We start from the raw sequence: 16319 nt of genomic DNA, 5'->3' as shown, positions 1-16319 counted from the left end.
CGCGACTTAGGGAGGAATGATGACGAGGACTTGAGATGATAAGGAGAAGCCCTCGGCGCGGCAATCGGCATGTAACACATATTAGCGCCTACAAGATTGCACGAATACTTCCCGCATTGCATCAAACACAGTGCGGTTATTGTGGTCAGCGTGAAACGGATAGCGCCTACAAGAATGCATGAATACTTCACGCATTGCGCCAAACTCAGTGCGGTAAGCGTGAAACTTATAGCGCCTACAAGACTGCGTGAATACTTCACGCATTGCGCCAAACACGGCGCGGTCGGCGGAAGTTAAAATCATTGAACCAAATTTTGTGTTTGTTCTTTCATAATTTTTTCGTTCATTTCTTATGAATGGAAGGCCTTGTCCATTAGAGATAGGTTTACGAAACTTGACTCTCGCGCAAAGTTCCGTGACCTTTTGCTAGTAGTGTCGACAGGGTTTCCCCAAAAGATGTATTCAACACGAGTAAATGCGTCTTGGGGCCGAATCTATATTGCATGAGGTCTAGTCTTTTTGCATTTCATTTTTTTTTTTAAAAAAAAAAATAGCAATCAAGCAAGGTTTGCAGGGGAAAAGAGAATCTCAACCATTCTCGACGAATATCATAAAATCGACCAGAATTTCCCCTATGCAAAAGGTAAAGTTCTAATGCAGGGGAGGGGGCGAACGCATATCAATGGCAAATTTGCAAAAGCATGTATCTCCATTTGCTACGTTGCAGACTTCCTGTCTTAATTTATTTTGTCTTTGAAAAACCAGGGTGTCTAGCAATTTTCAAAAATAAAAATTCCCCAACAATTCCCTGATTTCCCTGACATTTCCCCGATAAAACCGGCCAAAAATTGGAGGAAAATTTAAAATTCTCTGACAAAAAGGAAAATTATTCCCAATTTTTCGATGTGGTTGAACTGATTAGATGAAAGTAAGAATTTGTTCATGTTTTAGAGTTACGATGTAACGTAAACACATACGAGACACGTTTGCCTCATTTTTAAAAAAAAAAGAAATCAGCGGAAATTCTGGTACTTAGAAATTTTAGTATTGATTCCACTTTTCTGAAACTTGATTCATCATCAATTTTCAACAAAAAAAAATTCGTGTTTTTACATTTCCCTGACTTTCCCCTGACAGGAGGATTGCTTGCAAAATAAAATTCCTTGACATTCCCCGGTTTTCCAGGTTGCTAGACACCCTGAGAGCTAATCAATGTATATTCTTGATAACTTCCTTGATTTATCTTCTCTGTTTGCAAAATATTCTATATTTTGAAGCTACAAAGTTGACTTGCTTCTCTTTCTCCAAAAAAAAAAAAAAATAAGGAGCAGAAATTTCGATACATTGCAATTTTTTTCATTGCTTGGTTCCACACTTTGGCCATTGATATTCTATAACTTTTCCAACTCCCCCCCTCCCTTTCAAAGAAATTTTTTACTAATGTAATCAATTTTTTGTGTAAATTTTGCATTGTTGCAGTGCAGTTGTTTGACTTGGCGTCAAAATGCTTGAACTATTTTAGATATCAAGGTACCTAATGAGGTGCAATAATTGATTTTTCAATTTGTCAGTTTCAAGTATGTGCCCCCCCCCCCCTCCTCCTCCTCAGACTCCTAACATAACATCACTAATGAGAAGTGATTGACTCCAGTTATCAATGGGGTCTGGCAAAATTGAACGAGGCTAATTTTGAAGTGACATGACAAGCATGAGACATTTCATGTGCATGTCGATCCGATTTCGTCGGTGTATGCCTTTTGTCTCTTATGAACTTTTAGAGGCAAATTTCTGAATGTATCTTTTTCTCTCCTTTTTTTTTTATTCAATTGCTCTTAAGGAAGAATTTTAGAAGCAGATCTCAAAAAGAAATGGTACGAATTTTCTTTGACTAAAAAAAAAAAAATCAGGCAAACAATTTGGCTAATGGTAGTTGAAAACTGACTAAACATATCAACTGGCAGTTGAGTGTCATGACGTAACTGGCAGTTGACACTATAAAACTCTGGAACTCGTCCCTGCTTTAGACAGGAACAGCCCTGAGAAACTGATGGGAGTGATGGGTAATGAGTAGCACTTCGCTCTCATCTTGGCTGAGAGATCCATTTTTGCAAATCTACAAAATAATAAAACATAAAGCAACGAGTTACCAGTTTTGCCGCTTCCCACTATCCTGAGGATTTTTTAAACAAATTTCTTAGTTTAGATGACTACAAAATGGTACCCATTACTAATACAGTTTTGTCAGAAATTTCCTCAGATTTTATTTTTGAACTTCATTTCTTTGTAATTTTCCATTGCTCAAAAATTATTTTACAGCAAAAATAAATAACGGGTAAGATGGGTAAAACACAAAGCATGTCAATGACTAGAATTCCTGAAGAAAGAAACCAATTTTTATTACCTCAGATAAAAATACATTTTTAGTCAATACATAAATAAATCTATTATGCTAGAGTATTCAAGAAACAAGTAAACAAAAGATAAGGAGAAGAAACTGACTAAACAGCGATGACTTGATATCATGGAGCTAATATTCTCTCACACTGAGACTACAAAAATATTAAAATACAGATCAGCATTGAAATTATTTCAACAATACCTTCCAAGGTGTGAAAATGTCTTCCTTTTTACTTCTTTTTTTCTTGCTTTCTTTTTTACTACTTTCCAGTTTTGATTTTTGAGACTTAGTTACCGGGTAAAATTTCCATTTTGAAGGAGAAAGGAACTTTAAAAAAACTGAGAGCTGCAATTCCACAAAAATAACAGATTAAATTGAAGTTGGAAGTAAATAATGATCCGAGCATAGTTTTGAAGACTAAATTTTTAATGTCTTAATATCCATTTTGACATTTACATCTCCCACTTATGCTTGATGACAAACGCAACGAGCGGATGGAATGCCAGAAGCCAAAAGAAGAGGGAGAAGGGGTGTTGCAAACGATTTGAGGTGTTTTCCAATTATTATCAATTGAAGTTCTGCAAATTGTAAGACATTTACTGGCCTTTTTTTTCTTTTGGCTGCCAAGAATTTGGGAGAAATCAGTTCTTATAGAATCGAAAGCCAGTTCGTTTAAGCAAGAATAATAGTAAGAAATGGAACAATTTTTTCTTGAAAATCTGATTTTAAAACTTTCATTATTTACTTCCATCCTTCATAAAAGATACATTGGTTCTCAGGAGAAAAATGATAGCAAGAAAAAAAACTTGGGAAGGACAAAAAATTGAGGCTTGGGTCAAAGTGTCATGAGAGAGAAGGGTAAAAAGAAAAGAAAATTATTTTAAAAACTACAGTTCTTACTTCCATATCACAGTTGTAAAATAATTTAACTTAAATTGTTAGTCTAATTTTTTATGCGCAAGTCAAAACCAAGACTCAACAAGAAAGAAAGAAACAAACAAAATAAATAAATAGATAAAATAAAAATGCTCTGCACTTGCTGAAAAAAAAATTACCAAGTAGAAAAATTTAAACAATAAGGCAATACATAAAATGCAAGACACAGATACAGGGATCAGGGTTTTTAAAAGTGTTTCATTTTTCATAATAGGAAATCAAGGCTTGGTAACTAATAAACTTTTTTTCATAAAAAAAGTTTCCACTATATAACATAAATTATTATTATCGAGACGTCAACTGCTTACTTTAATGGAAAATTATAAATTTTCATTGATCCTAGAACCTGTAACTTTTTATGGGATTATCCATTATTATTGAATGAGAATGAATCTCTATCAATGGTAAGGAAAAAGGTTACTTGGCATAGAAAACAATTGCCCAAGAACGAAAGATGAAATTCTTGGATAGAGCAGAAATCTGTGTGTATCCATCCATATCTAAATAAAATTTGATGAGAAATGGTTGCAGTGGTGTCACTGATTTCCTCTGAAATCGACACTCAGGAGGAAAGTCTCAAAATGAAGCAAAAAACAGCTCCTTGAAGAGCTGTTAGAACGTGGAGACAAAGATCCGAGATTTGATGCTGTTTCCTCTCTGCAGTAGACTGATTGAGTGACTATGTTATTAGATATTCTATACGTCTGATGATTTCATCCAGAGCAAATAAACTGTTTTGACATCAATTGCTTTGCCACTCTATTAAAGGGCGAGACAATTTAATGGCGATATATCAAATGATGTAGCCACTAAATCAGTCTGTCAGTTGCATGATCTCGTCCGCGAGCCAATAAAATGATAGAATTTGAGAATGGCACAGACGGGTAGGAGGCAATTAACAAGGCTTAAAATTGAAACTTTCAACGCTACACTTCACCAAAAAACAAATGACGTCCGACGAGAGCATCTAACTTTTTAAATGCTCATAAATGCACGTAACTGATACAAATCGGCCGTTTCGTCTGTACTTTGAGATTTCAGGCATAAACACAAGCAGAAACAAACTTCAAACTCAACAATGCTTATGAATAAATTAAAATTAGATCACAATAAAACTTTCAAGTATTTTACAATTTGATATTTACAGTTCAGGAAGAGTTTGAGCTGAAATTGGTACTTGCTGAGACATGGATACGATCCACAGGCAATTTTACATTTTGAGTCTAGGATTATAAGAATTTTCTTCTGTCCAAAAATCCTCATCATTTCCAGATATTCTTGATGAGAAATGTTGAATTCTGTTACTAATGACTGTCATCCAGAACAGGGATTTCAGTGAATAGATGTACACTTCAGAGAAGCAAGTTCTGTCGAGCTAGGTAAGAAAAACTGCATTAACTTAAGAAATTCCGGAGAGCAAGATTTAGAGATTCAGCTCATTTGCATCCTAATAAAAGGCTTCAGATGAATTTTAATCTGACAATATGGATCTATCAAAAGAAACTCATTCTCAAATTACATTTTATGAGTTGCAAATTTCAAAGCATCAAAGCTGTAGTTTAGTAAAGTAGTTTTGGACCGTTTCGGTACCCAAATGTTCAAAATGTTCAAAAACAGCTAATACTAATGTCTCAGTTTTGAGATTTATAGAAAAAAAAATGTCCTTCCCCATGGACAGTCACATTGTTTTTTCCTGATTTTGGAGCAGAACAACAAGGTTTGAAAAGGTACTCTTTTGAAAAATTGTTTTAAAAAAATTGGTTACTATCACCAAGGAACCTGATTACTCTCAGAATGTTTGTTAAGTCTGCATATTGAAAAAGGAGCCAATTTACAGCATATTTTAAGGTAGGCCATTAGAAGCCAGTGCTTGACTTGCAGGTTTAGCTTATTTGCAAGAGTCTGAGATTTTTAGCCTCCGAAAAAAAATTCTTAAAATTAGGAAAAAAATATGTACTTGAATAGACAAAAGTACCAAGAAAGAACCGTGCCAACTTCAAATCAACTCAACAATAATCTTTGGTTTACGATTTGTTGGTAAGAGACAAACCATTTGAAAGCTTGGTTTTCAAAACCTTGCAACCAAAAATTAAATAGCAAAAGGGTGCAGTTACGCAGGATCTTAGACTTCTTACACAAAGCTCATTCAAGAAGTGAACAGGCTCAAAAATAAACCGTAAGATTTAAATTGGATTTCAATGGATTGATCTCAACCAAGGGTGTCCTAAATCAAAAGACGGAAACTTCAACCTCCATTCTGTGCACAACATTAAGACTATTTTGTTCTGTGACATTTTTTATTGGAGTCATTTTAAAAGAAAAATTTAGCGTCTTAAAGTTTTTCTGAAAATTGATTCATTTAAACTGTAACCGAAATTATTCACAAAATTGCATGGAATTTGGGGCCAGAAGGTACTTTCAAGCAGTATAATAAAAACTGAAAACATCGGGAGGGTTCAAATAGGCCCCCCTGGAGTACATCTACCCCTTTAAGAGACAAAGTTTCAGAGCCCAACAGTCTTATTTCCCTATATAGAATCGATCCCTAAAGCTTCCACCATTTGATTTGAGACACCCTGTATTTTAATGCAGTATCTCAGAAACAAAATAATTAAAATGTATGTAACTGAAAAATGCAGAGCTTGAGCTGAATGGTAACAAGGTATACTATGGTACAGTCACAAATTATGTTAATCGAAAACAAATTAAAGTTTTTATTTGAGGCAAGGAGTTAGAGTTTGTGCAGCCAAGACATAACAAAGATGTTAAGGAATACAAAAGCGTTTTTCGAGGAATAGATTCGCAGCTTCTCGCGATGAAAGACCAGAAAATCAATAAAAAAAATTTAAGAATTTCTCCAAGTCGTACAAACCCTAAACTCCGTTGCATTTTGTAAACAACTATTGTTTTGAATGATTGTAAACATTCACAGAGACTTAAACGATAATATGTTCTTCAAATTTTAAAAGGAGAAAATGTTTTATGAAACTACTAAAAAAACATAATATTTTACTCTTATCATATGTTATGTTGGAAATCATCTACGATAGCTTTGAATAAACGCAATTCTTTGAACTTAAAGAGGGTAAATAAACAGAAGTTTGAATCCTGTTGGAATCGCATCCTTGAGACGGAAACTAATCTCTAAAAAACGCCAACATCCTTTGCCAACCTGGGCGGTAGGATGAAAGCGTTCCCTGTTTTTGAAAAGTTAACTGTACAAAACTTACCACTAAGGGTCTGTTTAAAAGAAGGGGTTCATTGGTTAGTTATTGGAGCTGGACAAAGAGCATGAAACCAATTATAAATATGAATAGAAATAAATAAATACATGAGAGGATATATAAAGAAGGGGGAAACAGTTGAATAAGGAAATAACAATAACAAATCAAATTTGAGTTCTCTGAGACAAAAAAATGCTTATTGAGAGGAGTATACATTGAAAAATACAGTTGGTGCCAAAATAGTAAGCCACAAACTGATTTAGAATCAGATTTTAAACTGTGATAAGTATTCAAAGTAGATATTTCTTGACATCTTGTTTAAAAATCTTCATATTGAAATTTTTGACATTTGTTGGAAACCCTAAAATTACGTATGAATCGACAAGAATATTTAGACGGTGTTGAGCAGAAAGAAACTAAGTGACATGTAAGTGAAGCAGAGAAATTAAAATTTGAAGTCTCATCTTGCCATAAAGCTCAATCTATGGCGGAGAAATATAAGTTTGAAGTTTCATCCCTCCATAAGGCTCGCTGTAAAAAACAAACTTCAAGTCAAGTTTCTGCCGACTGAAGACTTTTCGAGGACTTCAAATTTTCCGCAAGAGAAAATATGCTTCTGGACAGAATTAAAACCATCCTTCGTTCTATTTTTAGAAATTTTTGATTGGTTCCCTCTCGCTTTGTACTGTCCGTCTTCAAGTTTTCAATATTATACAAGACCGGTGGAAAATTCCTCAACAGCAACATTCAAAATTTCAACATTCATGTTGGTAAAACGACATGAACAGCCAGAAATCATAAGATGATACCTTTCCCTGTGAGTCATCAGTCAAAAAACTAGAGAAAACTAAGGGGGTGAGCCTATGAGATTGTGAATCAGAATTTACAAATTATTTTAAAGTTCCAACGCCAACTGCATTGAACAACGATATCCTCTTCCATCTCCTTGGAAAATTTAAAAGATCTCCTTAATTTGCTTTATTAATCAACATGTAAAACCACTTGAGGATAATACTGCACCGAGTAAATGACTATGCCAGTTCCTGTTACCGAGAAGGGGCGGGAGGAGCAATGACTTTGCGACAATGACACAGCCATTTTATGATGCGTGCATTCCGTTCGACGATTGAAGGGGCATTCTCCGGCCTTGGTAGAGAGTCTGCGGTAGCAGTTTTCTCGCTTGGGGCATCGCTATTACTGGAATTAAGCGAACTGCTGCTGCTGAAGAAGACAGGTGACGAAGTGTTAGATCGCACACTGATTAATGACCTGAAATTGCACAATTAAGTTGTTAGTTGTGAGTTTAAAAATGCTTGCTGGGAATCGTTTACATCGATAAGATTTTGATATTTCAGTTTAAGCTTAGTGAGTAAATAGAAAATGGTGCTCAGTCAAGATCTAGCAGCTGTGTTGTAAGCCAGCGGACCACTTAGACAAGTATGAATTTGAGTATATTGATAAATGTCTGACCTCCAAAATTTCATCATGAAGAACATGATTAGCGGAGCAAAAATCACTAATATTTACTCATAATCGAGATAGTAAATAATTTTTATATTTACCTCTGGTTACAATGCTCAATGGGTTCTCTCACTCACATGAAAAACCTTAGCCTACTGAATCAAATTGTGCGTTCAACGGTTTTTGCTGGCTTCTCAATCATGCAGTGTTCCTTCCCCTCGCTGTCATGTTCAAAGTTAAAACAAAGTGCAATGGCTCAGCCGAAGAGGCGAAATTGAAGTTGCCATATTTTTGTACCTTAAAAACTGTCTTGGTAACATTTGATGTGGGATTCGAGTCAAGTAGATCATTGTTTTTCCTATGAGCGGGAAGTTTGAATTCATGCATTGAAAAATGTTAATATCTTAGTTAGGATCAACTTTCAATAAGTTTTGTTTCACAAATCATCTTTTGTACGAAATTTTGAGGAGAATTTTTATTTTTAATGCTTAAAATGCTTAATGCTGCGTTGTCAGTTATGGTGACTCCTAAGCAGTAAGGTCATCATTGAACTGAAGAGTTCTATCCCTTTTTTATTAGGCAAGCAACATACTATCCAATATGATGCTTTAAAAGATAAATTTTTATTCAAAACTCACACTCTGTAGAGATTCTCTTTGTATAATGGCATTAAATTAAGAGAGTTCTAAGACCCATTTATTTTGTGGAAACAAGGTGCATCTCTCATATTTCAGGGACTTAGATGGAATGATTTAAAATACTCACTGGTATTCTGATGATTCTAAACCTAGCTGGCCGAAAAATTGCTCCAGGTCTGGCAAAACAACCGGACTGATGGGACTAGACACATTTTGTAAACTTCTATCACCAATATCAGACTTGCTCCTCAGGATAGGCCTCACATTGCACATTTCCCTGGAAAGAAAACCAGCATAAATATGTCATTGCATTTCTCATTTAATTATCAGATTCACTTATATCCTGCCTTCAAACCATGTGAAACTTCTCACTCAAATGAAATAGGTTTGATAAAAAAGTTCCAAAGTAGCACTTATAACTTAAACAAATGACAAGCACGCATCTTCATACTGCTATACATGTTTTATACCTCCCATATTTTTCAGAAATGACGTCCCAACAATTTAATGTACTGATACTGGAACAAAAATTTCGAAAAGCATAGGGAGTAAAAAGTATGTGCAGCCCTAGAGCTACACACATTGTTGAATTTAAGTACCTGTGAAGTTCATTACATTATAAAAATTATTTTCCATTACAGAAATGATGATGTCAAAAACAAAAGAGTGATGAAAAAATTCATAAGTCACTTGTTCTCTTTTCAGTGTGCTTTTGGCTATGAGAGAGATCAAAATTTTTCCAAGTATTTCAGTTCAGCTTTTGGGCATGATTTTTGCTTTCCCACAGAGAAATGAAGATTCAAAATGTTCATTGTCTGTATGGCGTTTAATTGCTAGTACATACAATTTTCAAAAGGAACAAGAATTAAATTGAAAGAGAAACAAACATCACAGGGACACATCAATATTTGCAAATTTTCACCTTTCGTTGTGAAAATATTTTTACCCACTAAAAATTGAGCAGAAAATATAGAAGTAGATGAAGTTTGACACTGCTTTCTCGCAAGCAAATCCTATGAGGTGTTGAAAAAGAGACTTATCACTTCAAAATAGAGGTTATAGGTAAAGCACCAAACTTCAAAGATACTTACCTATCATCGGAGGAAAAGACAGGGCCATAACTAAAGGCTGATTTGATTGGTGACAAGCATTTATCACATTCATCTTGTGACAAACTTCGACCAGAGGTTACGCTCATCGGAGCATCATCATGACTAGTTGAAATAGATAGACTGAAAAATTGATGAAAAGACAATTAGCACCGTTCTAAAAATATCCACAGCCTAAAATAGTTATCAAAAGGCGAAAGATTTGTCAATCCAAATTTTGAAAAAATTTCTGTGTCCAGATTTTTCTGTCCGATCCGAATTTCTATTCTATCCAGATCCATATGACCACGTAATTAAAACAACGACTGATAAGCGAAAAATTCAAAACATCTTTAGTCCAAAGTACTGGTTAAAAGCATACAATTTATGAGATCAAAATTGGAAATGGACACAAATTTCTGAGTTCTCGATTTAAACAAAATTGATTGATGAATTGAAAAATTGATGAAAAAAATTTAAAATACCCACCCAAGAAAAACTAAAATCCATATTTGGAAAATAAGGTGATAATTACTTTCCAAGGGACTTATTTGATGAGCCATTCATTAGTAACTAACCTATCATCCACGATGTGGAGCGGTCCATCACTGAAGCAAGATTTGACCGGGGAGAGAGAGAAGCTTTTGCTAGGAGTGATTTTCTGACTTCGACATGACAAAGAACTTGATGCCAGCTCAGGTCCTTTTGTTGGAGGTGGGCTGCAACATGACAAGATAATAGATTTACTTAAATCAACTGCCAAAATCTGATGGAAAAATTTTGACAACAACGTTTAATAATTTTTGGGCATGGTGTCTAAAATTATTAACCACGCTCTTTCCCTGATTTTCAGCTCATTCCCTGATGAAAAACCTAAGTGTTCTCCCATCCTGGTTTTCCTTCCCAAGTAGAATGGGGTTCTATTTTCTGTCTAGCACTAGTTTAGAAATTGGCTATTTTCTAGACAGAAAAATAAAATAAAAAAATGGAAAGAAAATACATGTATCAGATAGAAGTAAGAAAATTATTAAAAAACTTCAATTTTCTGTCCATGTTCCGGACACTAAATACAAGGAAAACAGACAAATTTGTTGTCTACATTGTGTGTTTTTTCTAACTGATTTCTGAATTTTAAATTTCTAAGAAATAGATAAAGAAAATACCCAATTTTTCTCTATTTTCCGACAGATTTTTGGATATTTTTTCTTCAGGAAATAGCCCTATCAGTTTTCTAGACGGAAAAATGATCCATTTTGTAGACAGGATATAGACTTATTTTCTATGGTAAATAGTGACACTCACTTTAAATTTTCTGTCTACTTTCCATATGCTAGCTACTTTTTCTTTATTTTCTAAATTTTTTTCATTAATTTTTTTTTCATAAAATATTTTCATTTTGCTTTGGAAAGGAACTATATACTTCTCCAGAGTTCCAGATGTGAATATCGATTTTTTTCATATTTCTGCCGATTCTTTAACGTGCATTTAAATTCCTAATTCCAAAAGCGTTCCTGATGTTCATAATATCTGGCGAATGAAAGCCTCTCTATTATTCTGATGATTTGATGATTCATATATGTCATTCAAGACGTTAATAATGATGGCTCAGAAGCTATAATATTTTCCCTGAATTTCCCCAATTTTCTCAAAAATTTTCATTCTCTGATAAATTCCAATTATTTCTGATCCTTGACACCATGTTTTTCATGAATAAAAGAGTTAAAATTTTTTCCTTTTACAAGATAACAGAGATTTAGCAACAGCTGCGATAATATGTTGCAATGATTTCATATACGCCTAAATTTGTTGGGATATTAAAGAATTCCTTTACTGTTTGGGTCAACAATTTATTAATGGTGAATTTCCTCCAAAAATTATGTACATACATATAAAAATGGGAAAATTTCTAGTACTTATTTTGAAATTGACCTAATTCTTAGTTTCCTCACAGAAGTTATGATTTTCTCAGATTTTCAGTCTGAGAGCGGTCGGCAGTACTTATAAACTAAAGAGCAAGAAATTGTGGTCCTCGTTTAGAAGTTCCTTGATATTTCCTTAAAATTTTGTAAGAATTTCTGAACGGAGACTATTCTGGCTTGACTAGAAAACAGTAAGGATACTGTAGGGGAAAGAGAAGCAAATGAGGGGGATGGAGGCTTACACTTCACATGAATCTGACTTGTGTGGAAAGAGTGAAAATGTGACTTCATTTTCAATGCTTTGGATGAAAGTTATCTCCTAAGGATTCTTCATTAAAAAGCCCTGCACAAGGGGCTCCCAAAAAATACTTTGCAATCCGTTTTTAGTACAGATAGGTCCTTTCATCATGACAATGGGAAGGAGTAGAAAAAATCTTGTGATGACAAACCTTGTTATGACTGGAATTGCATGTTGTGTAGAGAGATCTGGTAAAGATTTATGGCAGGAAGTAGATAACGGAACCACATTCTCATCATCAACCTATACATTTTAACAAAAGATAGATTAATAAAAATACACAATTTAATGCTATAAAAACGAATACCAAAGTAGTATAGTAGTGGTAGTAGTATAGTGTGTACTTAAGAATTTGACAATTTTGCAACAATTTTATTTCCACTGCAGTTTTATGAATTGCTCATAGAAATACCCATAGAGACCCATACTTTCTTGAAAGAGCACTATTCAACAATATTTCTTAAAACTTTCGGACGATATTAATATTCTCTGAAAATTTCAATGATCGTTCAATGTCCTGCCTGGCAATCAAGTCAACACAGAAATTTGAAAACAGTGACTTATTGTTTGATTACACTATTTGTCAAGTATAAAATATACATATTATGAGATAAAGGCGGAAATTTTGAAACACTGCAACATAGATACGCGGTTTCGCACATTTGCCATCGACATACATTCTCAAATGGATTAAATCCCATGTTGCAGACTAACAAGAATCCCTATACTGCGTTCGAGAGATGATGATCATTCATTTAATCTAGTCAGCAAGCACGCAAAGATGAAAAGTTACAAGATGAGAAAAGGTTGATCCCAGTTTTTAAGGTGATTTGTCAAGCTCAATGAGTTGGTCAAACTGACATGCGAAATATCGCATTGATTAGGTCAAGAATCTCGGTAGATTTTGAATTTTAAGCTACAAAAAGGACAAAAGCCTCTAGGCATGAGCCTAAAGAATCATTCTAAACCCAAAAATTGACAAAATTCAGAGAATTGACAGCAAAATACCTAGTGTTAGGAAAAAAACCTCGCATTCGATACAGAAATCAATATAGCTGTATCGAATGCAAGGTTTTTTTCCTAACACTATTCTGCTTTTAATTCTTTGATTTTCAAAAATTGTTGGGTTTAGAATGATTTTTTACACTCATGCGCAGGGGCTATCGTCCTTTTTGTCGCTAAAAATTCACGATCTGCCAAGATTTTTGACCTAATCGATCCAATATATCTCATGCCAGTTCGACCGCGTTACTTGAGCTTTGACGAATCACCTTAAGCACAGGAGGACAGTGTCAAACTCTGGATTCTTAAAAGTCACTCACCGGGGAAATATCCACGAGGTTTTCCTTTGAGTTGGTATCAAAAAGTTTCCTCAATGTATTCTGTAGCTGTTCGTTTGGGCCTCTTCTGTGATTGGTGACTGGGGCTACCAATCGGGGGCTTTTTGGTGGTGGAGGGGGGGTTTGAGAATGAAGGGAAGCATCTGGGAAAAAACAAATAAATGAGCATGAATATAAATACATGAGATTCAATGAAATAAGGAATTCACTTCTTCGACGCAATGGGGAATTCGCACACAAAAATTTTATTGCTTCACTGAGAGTGCGTTATGAGCTGCGTTCGCAGTATTTTACATATTTTTTTTGACGTGGGAAATTGTAGAAAAATAGATTTAAAAGTGAGAAAATTTGCTGCCTTATGACGTCATCTGACGGCATTTTCCTTTAAACACGTGTATTTTAGCAAATTAGGTTATTTTGTCATATTTTCTCCAATAATAATTGTTCAATTCAGAAACCAAGGATCTTCTCGTACTCGGTTTTCCTAGCGGTTTCATTTTACACATGAAATTCAGAAAATTTAAGACACCTGCGAATTCTCCACAACATTTTTTGCCAAGATTGCTAAGTAAATGAAAAAACAAATCAGAGCAGACAGTCGTCTATTCCTGTTTTCTTTTTCTTTTTAATTTCACACGAGCCAAAGATATGACCAGTTACCTACTTTACCAATATTTCATCTTAACCGAGCTATTTTCTAACTCTTGAGTTTTAGATGAAATATTTGAACCAAGCAATATAAAATTTCTATGCATGAGCGGACGCTTCCATATTAAAAAGGATAGATTGCACACATAGTGGAATTCTTTAAATGTGAAATTTATCAGGGAGGGGGCGGGGGGGGGGGGGGGGGGGGGGGGTGCGCGCAGTTCGAGAAACCAGGGATTCCTGCGAAATCTTCCTTCCGTCAGACGTTTGCTACCGCGAATACGTTGAGCGCCTCCTGAATTTAAGATATGCAACATCGTAGGCAGTGAAGACGTATGACTTATTGCTTAGTATCAGGGCGCTTCTATCGGTGCGACCTACTACCTAGTTCCCTCAGATTACGCTGGAAGTTCTATTTAGTCTTACTGGCCTGATCTTGAGTTAAAACAGCGTGGGCACTTTTAAAAATGTATCCACTTTTTGTCAAATTTCTCCCGGTGGAATATTTAGTGAGGGAAAAAGAAGTGGATATTTTTCCTCGAAATTAATTTTCGGATTATACAGGGTGAGCGGAAAGTCCCCGACCCCCCCTCTAACTTTTGAACGAATTGAGCTAAGGAAATGAAACTTTGGGAATGTTCCTATCTCAAAGAGGACCATCTTTTGAGGGGGTCAACATTTTGACCCCCTCAAAAGATGGTCCCTTTTGAGATAGGAACATTCCCAAAGTTTCATTTCCTTAGCTCAATTCGTTCAAAAGTTAGAGGGGGGGTCGGGGACTTTTCGCTCACCCTGTATATAGATGGTGAAACTCTCAAACGTATATGTCGTTTGCGGAGTTTGAAAGTCCCCACCCCCATTTTATTTTTTTGAGGAAGAAAAAATCTCGGGGTTGCCACAGCGTTTGGAAAAAGAAATTCCCTGACATTTCCCTGATTCCTCTTACACATTTTGGTGAAGTTCCCTGACAATTTAAGATATGACAGATGTGGTTAAGAGGACACGATTGAAAATAGTTTTTAGGCAAAATTTGTTGTTCCAAAACTCAAACCTATTCTATAGGGCAAATAAAGGTAATCCTAGTTTTCAATAGAGATTTAAATTTGTATTGATAAGATCTTTTCAAATTTAAATTTTTTTACTTATTTATAGTTTGTTTAGTTAATATATTTTTAATCAATATAATTTATCTAGATGTATAGTTAGGTAATTTTAGGTCTAACCGCAACTGAACAAATTAATACATTTTTCCTGACATTTTCGTCATTTTCCCTCAGATTTCCTAGAGTACTTGTATAGCGAGAGTATGGGCAGATCGCTTCATGGAGGTCTTAGGGCCCAAAAGTGCGGCCATCCTTCTAACCAACTTCTAACACACAAAATTTCACTGTCAGTCTGCAAATTCCAATTCTAACCAAAATGACCAAAAATGTACAGAAATGGGCGTTCTTCCGCAAAAATGAGTAAATGTATGCAAAAACTGAGTCAAATACGTGCTTCTTAGACGATGGTTCGTAACGATTGTATTAGTAAATCGTTCTGGATAGTTGAAATTCATAGGTTGGCTGCATTTCTGGGCCCTAACTTTATTCGCAGAAGCATCGGTGAGGGCCTGATGGATTTTCGGAGTTTCACATCTGTCCATACTCTCGCTATATAGGTACTCTAACATTTCCCGGTTTTCCCATACGTTTTAAAATTCCCTGACTGTGGCAACCCTGCCAGATGATGCTCGTCCATGAGGGTGGGGCATTTTTGCACGAAGGGAGGAGGGTGTGCGAGGAGGAGTCGTGCGAGATGCAAAATGTCTTACATTTGAAAGAGGGTGCGTGGGTGAAATGGCCGCTGCTCCGCAACTCCTGCTTCCGGTCGAGCACCGTTTCCGACTTGACGTAGAGTGCCTTTGTCTCCTGCAAAAGCTCCACCGCACTCTTCCGCTTCGCTGCAACACAACAACACACGTTTGGAGTTAGACCCAAGAAGTTCGAGAAAGCTCGAGTAAAGCACAGTTCACACTCGTAACGCAGGAGAATTTCATGGGATAGTAATGATGGGGTACTTATATAGACACAGAATGACCATTTTGTGGCCGGTTTTCCAATGGCCGCGAAAAATAGACTGGGTGCGGTGCGCTTACGGTCGTAAGTAAACAAACGGAATCACGGGGAAAAATGGAAAAAAGGGGGAAAAGAAGAAAAAAGAAGAAAATAGAAGAAAAGAAAAATGGAAAAAAGAAAGAAAGAAAGAAAGAAAGAAAAGAAAAAAAGAGAAGAAAGGGGGGAAAAGAAAGAAAGAAAAAGAAAATAAACAGAGTAAGACCATTTTCGTGCCGGTTTCCCATTGGCCGCGAAAAATAGACTGGATACGGT

At 35.5% G+C, this 16319-nt stretch overlaps 1 protein-coding gene across 8 annotated transcripts in view; it reads right to left on the bottom strand.

Moving 5' to 3' along the window:
• Positions 1-2371: 2371 nt before the first annotated feature.
• The window catches only part of LOC109040363 (uncharacterized), a 148525-nt gene continuing 134577 nt past the window's right edge, over positions 2372-16319 (bottom strand). For all 8 annotated transcript variants that reach the window (XM_072304113.1, XM_019056278.2, XM_072304116.1 and 5 more), the window contains 7 exons: positions 15764-15892; positions 13285-13445; positions 12114-12205; positions 10324-10464; positions 9749-9889; positions 8785-8934; positions 2372-7827 (listed from right to left, as the gene is read on the bottom strand). In XM_072304113.1, the coding sequence (XP_072160214.1) occupies positions 7605-7827; positions 8785-8934; positions 9749-9889; positions 10324-10464; positions 12114-12205; positions 13285-13445; positions 15764-15892 (1037 nt within the window). In that variant the 3' untranslated portion in view covers positions 2372-7604. The remainder of the gene's footprint in view (positions 7828-8784; positions 8935-9748; positions 9890-10323; positions 10465-12113; positions 12206-13284; positions 13446-15763; positions 15893-16319) is intronic.

This window comes from Bemisia tabaci, chromosome 9 (genome assembly GCF_918797505.1).
Source record: "Bemisia tabaci chromosome 9, PGI_BMITA_v3".
Classification (NCBI taxonomy): domain Eukaryota; kingdom Metazoa; phylum Arthropoda; class Insecta; order Hemiptera; family Aleyrodidae; genus Bemisia; species Bemisia tabaci.
The sequence above is the reverse complement of the archived record's forward strand: the minus strand, read 5'-3'. Positions and strand labels throughout refer to the sequence as shown.